The 9991-nt window shown below is 41.2% G+C and overlaps 1 protein-coding gene across 1 annotated transcript; it reads right to left on the bottom strand.

Annotated features, from left to right (window-relative positions):
* Nucleotides 1-3045, bottom strand: LOC104587983 (disease resistance protein RPP8-like). The gene has a single exon (XM_088896642.1). The coding sequence runs from the start codon at nt 2872-2874 to the stop codon at nt 97-99; it is 2778 nt and encodes a 925-aa protein (XP_088752768.1). The 5' UTR covers nt 2875-3045; the 3' UTR covers nt 1-96.
* Between the last annotated feature and the right edge of the window lie 6946 nt (nt 3046-9991).

Raw genomic sequence — 9991 nt, forward strand, 5'->3', positions numbered from 1 at the left:
TTTTGAGGCATAAAACTACCACTGTAACTGGGTTTATTTGTCCAAAAGTGTGGAATACATAAACAGAAGCACATCACATTCTTCAACTACCATTAGTTAATCAAGAAAATAATCTGAAATAGTGATAGATGGCACATGCTGGACCTTATGCCAATCAATTCCATTTTCTGAATCAATCCTATATGTGAATTTGATCGTCATGCGTCGTACCTCCAATTCCCTAAGCCTGGTCAGGTGTTGCAACCCATCTGGAAGCATCTGGAGGCATTTACAATTAACGAGACTCAAATGCTTAAGCCCAGGCATTGATTCTTCCTCTACTCGCCATTCTTCTAATTCCTCAAGACCACTGATTTCCAAGTGTTGAAGCATAGGAAACCCACCTCTAGAGCAGGCCATATCCTTTCCTATGTATGCGTTGTAATATAATTTGAGAAACCTCAGGTGTGGTAGCTTCTCAAGTGTTGTTGCTGGGTCTTGCTCCAAAAGAGACCCTCCCAGATACAGGTGGGTGAGGTATGGTGGAAATTCATCTGGGTCGAGTAGCATTTCCAACCGCCCATACAATATCAACTTGTAAAGATGTTGGTGATTAGAAAGCATCAAATTTGGGATCACAGTATTGTCTTCCATAGTTGCCAAATTCAAGCTTCGAAGTTGATGTAGTTCAGCAATAGCGTTAGACAATGTCTCCCTTTGTGAATTATGTATTACACGTATCCCCAGCTTCCGAAGATTCTTCAACTTGGGCAAGTCATCCTCAATCCAACTACCTGCCTCTACCCATTGTAGAGTTTGGAGAGTTCTCAGTCCATCAATCTTTCCACTTATTGACCCCCTATAGATGGAAACATGCCTTAATTGAACCATCTTGTTAATATCTTTGGGTAAACAAAATCGATTTTCAGACAAGTTTTCCATCTGGAGGGTTTGTAGATTGAGGAGATTGGAAATGGTGGATGGAATCTTTATTGCTTTGGCAAATAACAACCCCAAATACCTTAAATGAATCATTTCACCAATTTTCATTTTGAAAGCTGCTTGGTTGTCGATCTGCACATTCAAAAGATCCAGTACCCTGAGCAATCTAAAGCTTGAGAAGTGAATCCTTTGATACTTGTCCCTGATTTTATACAAGTTAAATGGGGAAATATATAACAAAGAACGGAGGTGGTTTGGAGTGCTGGGTTGCACTTGAGAGAGAAACTTGATCAAAAGCCTCATGTCATTAATGGTTACTCGACGCATACTGGTTGATGAGGATACTTGAAAATTTACCTCATCAAGAACATCAAGAAACCTGTCTTCTTTGGCTTCAGAAATTGAGAGATCTCTTAGAAGATCGTGGATGCGACATGTTTTGGCCTCCCCATTATATCTTCGTTTTGATGCTTGAACCATGCTCCGATTAATCAACTCCTGCAGATAGTCTCTGGCAACATCCTCCAATGTTTGATCACCTCTCTGTTGTATGAACCCTTCTGCAACCCATAACCGAATCAATTTACCCACAGGGATCTCAGAATCTTCAGGGAAGACACCAAAGTAAAGAAAACATGACTTCAAGTAATAGGGTAAATCGTTGTAGCTTAATGACAATATTTTTGGAATTGGGCTTTCTTCATTTCCACTCAATTGCCAAGCCATGCGATTTGAAACTTTTTGCCATTCATCCCAGCTTCTATCTCTCGTTGACAAATAACCTCCTAGAACAACGATGGCAAGTGGTAATCCTTTGCATTTCCCCACCATATCTCTTCCTATCTTTTCTAGATCTGAAGGCACCACACAAGTTGTCTGACTTCTTAGCAATGTTTTCTTACAGAACAACTCCCAAGACTCATTTTCAGTTAAAGGCTGCAATTCATGAGGAATCCTCTCAACGTCAGCATGGCGAGCCACATCTTTCTTACGAGTAGTAAGCAATATCCTGCTTCCCATCATCTCCTTCGGAAAGATATGTTCCAACCTATCCCAAGCTTCTACGCTCCATATATCATCTACCACCACCAAATATCTCCTCTGCTTTAAGTACAATATGAGCTTCTTCTCCAACTCCTCGTCACTCAACTTTTTGTCTTCTTTGGAAAACTCGGTGATTTGATTTAAAATTATCTCAAGAATATCTCTCACCCTATACTCTTGAGATACATAAATCAAAGCACGACAATCGAAATGCTTAGTAACAAGGTTGTGATTGTAGACTTTCTTAGCAAGAGTAGTCTTACCTAAGCCACCCATTCCCACGATTGAGATGACTGAAAGCCATGGATCCCCTTCAATCAGCTCCCTGACTAGTGTTTGAGTTTCCTTGTCAAAGCCAACAACATCTGCTTCCTCAGCCACTTGAACCCTCCTTTGCTTCCACTGTGGATCTTGATTCGAGCTTCTTGATGATGACTCTCCCACTTGTGTCTGTATAGCTTCAATCCCATACTTCGATTTGTTTGCTGAAATTTCTTCAACTCTTCTCTTGATCTTCTCTATCTGATTTCCCAAATCATGGAGGGTCTTCAACTTGTTGGTGCGACTAAACCAGCTTGCTGCCAAGGACCTATACATATACACTCCACCAATACTTTTTTGGTGCTGCCGTTGAAGCACTAGTTTAAGCATGAATTCATCGATAACATCCTCAGCTTGGTGAGAAACGTCTCTTACTTGATTGACCCACACTTTCACTCTCTCATTTTCTTTGCGCTCTCTGTCTGCATCCTTTAAGAAGGAACGAATCCATTGGAGCTCGTCCCGAAGTGAACAAATCTGCTCATCCACTCCAGTTAGCAAATTTGCTTCTTGAGTGATAAACTCTGACAATTTTTGCAAGAAAAAAGTCACAACGCTCTCAGCCATTTTTTTGTTGGATCTGCTCATCCACTCCAGTTAGCAAATTTGCTTCTTGAGTGATAAACTCTGACAATTTTTGCAAGAAAAAAGTCACAACGCTTGCAGCGCGCAGAGCGGATCCAATGACTGTGCGCGTAGAGTAGACCACATCCTGGCCGTCCGCGTCCACCTACCTCCCAGGCGGGCCCCCCCCCCAAGGTGAGCACCTACATGCCTCCCTGGTGGCTTCGTAAGAGCATCCCATCCTCATGTCTTAGTTTACTTCTTGTCTCACCTACACAAACTTGATTGTTGGAGTCTCTGCCTCGGGTTAGCAGCCGGAGCCTATGACGTTCTCTCTTCCTTCACAAGTTTGACCTACCAGCCCTTGGCCACAGTGGACCTCAAATTCATCAGCCAGCCCTCGACTCCGAAGTAGATTTACCTTCTTGCCCTCAGCCCATCCTAGGCAACAACATATATAATTATATAAAGTGTATAATTGATAAATTTATTATTTTATATTTATATACATTTATTATACATATATACTTTAAAAGTAATTAGTTTTTTTAATATATTTTTTAACTTTTTCGTCATTTTAAACACAATAAGGTGGTTGCAAGTTAAATCCAAATCTGGTCTAAAATCTGACCTAATAATTGGATGCAAAAGTAGATCTAGAGATTTCATAATTGAATGCAGATGCGGATGCAATCCAATATAAATCTAATACTTTTACATCCTTATCCCCTGCATTATGTGTGGACTTGGTGCATGTCTAAGATAGACCTAGCTTAGAAGATAATGGTTACTTGAGCCTAGAAATTTGTTGGTCTATAGGGATGGCAATGGGGCAGGTTAAGTGTAGGGACCATACTCTTTGTCCCTAACCCTAACCTTGAATCAAATCTCTATGACATCCTGACCTCAACCCCTATTGGGGATAAGAATGACCCTCCATCCTTGTCCCTGTCGACCCAAATCCTTGAGTTTTTAATTTAAAAGTATTTTTAGAAGATAAATTTGCTTAAAATATTTATCCTATAAATGATATTATATATGTATATATTTAGTATATAATATATATTTAATATAAATAATTAGGGTTGGGGCAGGGTGGGGAATTTACTTCCATCCTCGTCCATGTCCTTGGTCGTACATCCTACATTTTTGCCCCCGTTTTATTTATGTTCATTTGTGAGCACTTCCCCTTGAGTGTGACTCCTTGGTGCTTATCCCCAATGTCTATTAGTATGGCAACAGTGTTGTTAGTCTGATCCTATTATGGTGCCTATTGGGTTCATAATGTCTGATCCTATCGTGGTTCAAGGAGTTCGCAGATGAGAGTAATTCGTTGTGTCCCACAATGTTGTCGATACGGTGTTGTTAGTTATTCAGAAGGGGTGGTTGCCTTATGTGCCTCCTTAAACATGGTGGAAAGTTTAATGAACTCTATTATATCATAGTCGGTGGAGTCATTATTATGGTCTTTGTTTGCTCGGTGGTTAGGATGGAATGTATCAAAGAGTGGGTGATTCGCATTTCTCATGTGTTATGGAAGACTGGTCATAAGGAGTCCAAACCGTTCTCTTCCAAGAGCCTGGATGAGCTCTGCAAGCAATTGAAAGCTTTGAGCGCCTGCATTTTGAAGATAGAGGAGAAGATAGCGGCTCTTCTTGATGAACCCGCTTGTCAACATAAGGTGTTATTGTAGTTGTGGAATTCGTGAACAGAGGGCAAGTTTAGAGAAGATCACCAAGATGCGCAATGAGTGGCTTAGTGAATAGATAATTTGTATCTGGTAGTTTGGTATTTGTATCACTGTTGCTATGCAAATGTTCAACTGTTAATACTACTTAATGATAGCAAACCTTTTCTCATGTGGACCGTTTTTGCTTCCTTGCTATTTTGTGTTGTATATATTTTGTTATTCCCATCGATTGGTTTGTTGTTTGTTTGGAACTTATCGTGATCTTGGAGTGATATTAATACGTGTGAGTGGTGTTTAATGAGTGAAAGAGTGAGTGAGGCTTATACCTAGTGTCATGTTGGTAGTGTAAGTCCTTTGCGGACTTGGTGTGTGAGCATCATGCTAGAGTGGTCTCAATCCTGGACTATGACTTAGCCCCCCCACTGGTCAAGCCATGGCTTATATGCCATTATCGTTTAAGTTTTAGTATTTGTTTATGATGGGTGATTCACGTAAGATGGGGATTTACTACTTAATGTGTTGTGCCCGTTGGCAGGGCCTTCCTGGGGTTGACAGGGTATGTAGAATTGCTCTTGGGGTTTCCAGGGCCTTCTTGGGGTTGCTAGGGTATGTAGAATTGCTCCTAGGGTTGCCAAGGCCTTCTTGGGGTTGCCATGGTATGTGAGATTGTTCTTGGGGTTGCCAGGGTATGTGAGATCGTGCTTAGGATTGCTAGGGAATATGAGATTGCACCTGAGGTTGCTAGGGCCTTCTTGGGGTTGGTAGGGAATATGAGATCGCACTTGGGGTTGTCAAGGACTTCCTGGGATTTCTAGGGTATGTGAGATTGTGCTTGGGGTTGCCAAGGGCTTCCAAGGGTTTCCAAGGAATGTGAGATTGTGCTTGGGGCTGCCAAGGCCTTCTTAGGCTTGAGATTGTTCTACTGGTTCAATCGCAAAAGATGGATAATAAATCTCAATAATCCATAGTGAAATCGCATGTATAGTAGACAAGAACTAAATAGTCACAAAAGGAAACGTAACTAACACATAGATTTGAAGCACAAGAAGAGATTTTATTAATATATACAAATCAAATACAAGTATCATTGTCATTCCTTGTACAATTTTATCTAATGTCCATTCATTGTTTTGTTTTGTTCATTTGTGTTCATATACCATAACACATAATAGCTAGTCGGGTGTGCTTCCTTAATAATGTATGGCCTGACCCAATTAGTAGCGAATTTGCCGGTCGATTTCCCTTGTCGTACATGTAGCACTGTCTTCAACACCTTGTCCCCTTCTTTGAATTTGCGAGGTTTTACTAGCTTATTAAAGTTAGAAGCCATAAGTTGTTTGTATTTTATCTGCCTTCATAGTGATTCCTCTCTTGCTTCTTCTATGTTTTCTAGTTTATCATTGAGTAACTGATCTATGTCTCTTGTCTAGAAATGCTTTCCCCTTGCATATGCTACCCTAGCGAATACTGTCTATATTTTTTCCGGTAAGACTCCTTGGCCATAGACTAATGAATATGGAGTCACTTGCATACTTTTCCTAACCAACGTGCAATAAGCCTAGAGTGTTTCAGATAACTTTTCGGCCTAGTCTCTTTGGTTATCGGCCACCAACTTGCTCAACATCCTCAAAAGAGTTTGTGAGTTGCCTCTGCTTGCCCATTCCCTTGTGGGCAGTAAGTTGAAAATGTCCCCAATCATGCTTCGTACTACCCTAATAAATCTTAGACTTCTTGATTCTTGATAGATAGTCCATTGTCCATAAGAATCTTCATTGGGTCCCCAAACTGGTGGACTATGTACTACCTCAAGAAATTTTCTATGTTTTCTACACAGATCCTCCTCAATGGTCTGGCTTATGCCCACTTCAGGAAATAATTTGTGGCCACTACAATGAAATAATATCCCTTAGAGGGTGGGTGTATTTTGCCTATCAGGTCTACCCTCTAGGTATGGGAAGGCCATAGTGTAACAACATGGCGGAGGTTGTTGGCTGCTTGGTTTTTTCGCTGACCATGTACGTGGCATGTGTGACACCTATGTACATGCATTTGAGTATCTTCTAACATGGTTGGCCAGTAAAAGCCTAAGTGAAAAATGTGGTTGTGTAAGACCATCTATCCCTAGTGTGAGGCGGGTTAGGAGCTATGGGTTGTGTCTAGTGCTTCTTTCAGTTCATCACTGGCTAGGTAGCACAAGGGTTTCCCCATGTAAGAGTTCTTATACAACACCCCGTTTTGCAAGTAAAATCTTTTAACTTTGGCTAATAGCTTCCTCCGTAACGCCGAGTCAATTGGTAAAATTCCATCTTTGACGTAATCTATATACATATCTCTCTATTCCATGTCCCCCACCACGAGACACTCATTTCTATTAGCCTCTGATACACATTTGTCATAACCATTCTAAACCTTATCCGAGTATGTCTTCATCTCCACAATAGGCCTCATAAGTTTCTCTTATCACTATTGCCACCTCTGTGGGTCCTAAACACCTCACCCTTACTCTGTTTGACATTCTATGATACAACACCCCATTCACTAGTTGAAATCGCAAAAGTACCTTGTCATCCTGCATCGTTGCTATCAGGTTCCTTAATTTTTCTATCATGGCGTACCTCCAACCACCCTCCTTAACATCATCCTTGATTTCGACCCAGTGCACTAATCTCTTTGTTGATGGTTCACACTACATCTGAATTGTTATAGTAATTGGTCCATTACTCGATTGTATCTTAGATTCCAGGGTGGCTAGAGCATCAGCATACATGTTCTTTGCCCTATTCTGATGTTCATAGGTTACTTCTAAATCTTTGGTCAGGTTTTAGGTCACTGTTCTATACGACAAGATTGTTAATTCTTTTACCATCATGCTACCTTCCATTTGTCCAATTACTAGTTTAGAATCTCCTACGACCTTTACCTTTTTGCCCTATAATCCCTGGCTACTATCAAACCTAGCACCAGTGCCTTGTACTCTATGATGTTATGTGAGCAGGGGATTGCAACTTATGAAGGAATGGGAGATCCATCATATGGATGACCGAACCCTGTAGGAAGGTTGGGCAAAATTTCAAAAATTTCTTTTCTCCCATCCGTGAATCGTATTCCCTAATTTAGAAAACTGCATTTTCAAGGTTCGTTCTTTAATCCAAAACCGGACCAGATCTGAAACCAAAAGGGAGGAGAGGGATATACTTGATACAAAGTAGCAGTAACTCCCAATGAAGGTGTTCATACCCAACGGGAAGACCAAAATCCACATCCACTGAAGATGACATAGTGTGTGATGAAGCAGGATCAACAGGATGACTCTTTAGCAAGAACCAGGATTCTTCAACAAGAATCGAACAGGGGCTGGTGAGCACGACTTCAGATTGTTTCTTCAACCAAAAAACAAAATCAAGAACCTTTCTTGAGCAAATTCACAAGAGGGGATCGAACTGGGTAGGGATGAAAAGAATAGGAGAGAATTCTGCAGATTGCTGTGTGTAAAACTGAGAAATTCGCCCCTATTTATAGTCTTCTTTGGATCAGCCTCCCAATCTAATTAGGAGAGAGTTTCTTGATCCAAATATGATATTTGGATCTGGACTCTTAAATGGATAAGACTTATCTTATTCTTCAGCTAATCCTAATCAGATTATAAATCAGATCTTGCCCCTTTTAATTAACTAACTTAAGCCCAGTTCAAATTGTGCCTTAGGCCCATTAAGTTTATGTGCTCACTTACCCCTTAACTTAAAGCCCAGTTGGCTATCTTTGTATGGCATGGGACCTTACATCGATCTACACATCAGCCATATGGGTTTAGCCTAGCTTTTGTTACAAGGCCTGGTCGAATTCACTGTAGGAGACATTGAACCCCTGAGTCCATTAACATGGGCTCTTAATGGGCCTAACATTTACACTAAATGGTCATTGGGTACAATCACCTTATGAAAACCCAAGGGCTATGGACAGATGCAAGATTAGCCCATCATATTTTAACCTCAATGGTCTTACACTTAACCTCTTAGCCCATAATGATCAAACACTGTCTGATAAGAGAGGACCTCTCCCTCGGCTGCAAGGTACGGTGCTGCATATATATGTATATATATATACATATATATATGTATATATATATCAAAGACTGTCCCAACATACCTAGGTTTTGACCCCCTCTAAGGATCTCACTGATTGGCATATCAAAGACAGCCCAATTCGACACCTAATGTAGTACCATAATCGAGTCTAGGGGTTAAGTGTAACATTCCAGTTTTTCCCATCTATCTCCAAGGTCCAGGGCAATACTGGAATTTGGTCCGGTTCAGGGTTTCATGAAAACCCACACGGCATGTACCTCAGGTTTCACCCTGGTAGCTGAGACAAGCCTGAAGGGATGAGAGATCCATCATATGGACGCCCAAAGAATGCGGAATAAGGGGGCGAATTTCAAAAATTTTTCTCTCCCTTCAACTGGGAATCGCATTCCCTATTTAGAAAAATCATATTTTCAAGGATCAATCTTGAACCATAAACTGAATCAGATCTGAACCAAAAGGAGTTGGAGAGGATTATACCTGATACGAAGAAGTAATATCTCTCAATGGAGGTGTTCACGCCCAAGGAAGGATCCAAAGACTGCTTCCACTGAAGATGGCGCAGTGCAGGATGGAGCAGAATCAACAGTGTTCTTCTCCAAGAACTCTGTCCTTCGCAAGGTCCAGGGCAATACTGGAATTTGGTCCGGTTCAGGGTTTCATGAAAACCCACACGGCATGTACCTCAGGTTTCACCCTGGTAGCTGAGACAAGCCTGAAGGGATGAGAGATCCATCATATGGACGCCCAAAGAATGCGGAATAAGGGGGCGAATTTCAAAAATTTTTCTCTCCCTTCAACTGGGAATCGCATTCCCTATTTAGAAAAATCATATTTTCAAGGATCAATCTTGAACCATAAACTGAATCAGATCTGAACCAAAAGGAGTTGGAGAGGATTATACCTGATACGAAGAAGTAATATCTCTCAATGGAGGTGTTCACGCCCAAGGAAGGATCCAAAGACTGCTTCCACTGAAGATGGCGCAGTGCAGGATGGAGCAGAATCAACAGTGTTCTTCTCCAAGAACTCTGTCCTTCGCAAGAATCAGCAGGATGGCATGTGAGCACAGCTTCCTATCAATTCTTTCTCAAAGAACTGATGTCAAGATTGAATCTTGACTTTTCCCACAACTGGAGATCGAACTGGCAAACAGGGTGATAAGAACAGGGAGGCGGCAAGAGAGTATTCGCAGGGTGCAGAATTCTCTCTTCTTGATTTTTAGCACTGAAGAGGATCTGATTGTCTGTCTTCTAAAGGCTGCCGCCCCCTCCTTCTTTTGTTAACCTAAAAGATCAGCTCCTAATCCAATTAGGTGCTGCTTATCCAAATCATATTTGGATAAGATCTCTCTTTAGGTGATAGGGAT

The sequence above is a fragment of the Nelumbo nucifera genome, chromosome 1, assembly GCF_055504915.1.
Source record: "Nelumbo nucifera cultivar China Antique chromosome 1, China Antique-T2T, whole genome shotgun sequence".
NCBI classification, from domain to species: Eukaryota; Viridiplantae; Streptophyta; class Magnoliopsida; order Proteales; family Nelumbonaceae; genus Nelumbo; species Nelumbo nucifera.

Excerpts from the sequence above, each read along its gene's own strand:
- LOC104587983 (XM_088896642.1), bottom strand. The coding sequence starts at position 2,874 with ATGAGCAGATCCAACAAAAAAATGGCTGAGAGCGTTGTGACTTTTTTC.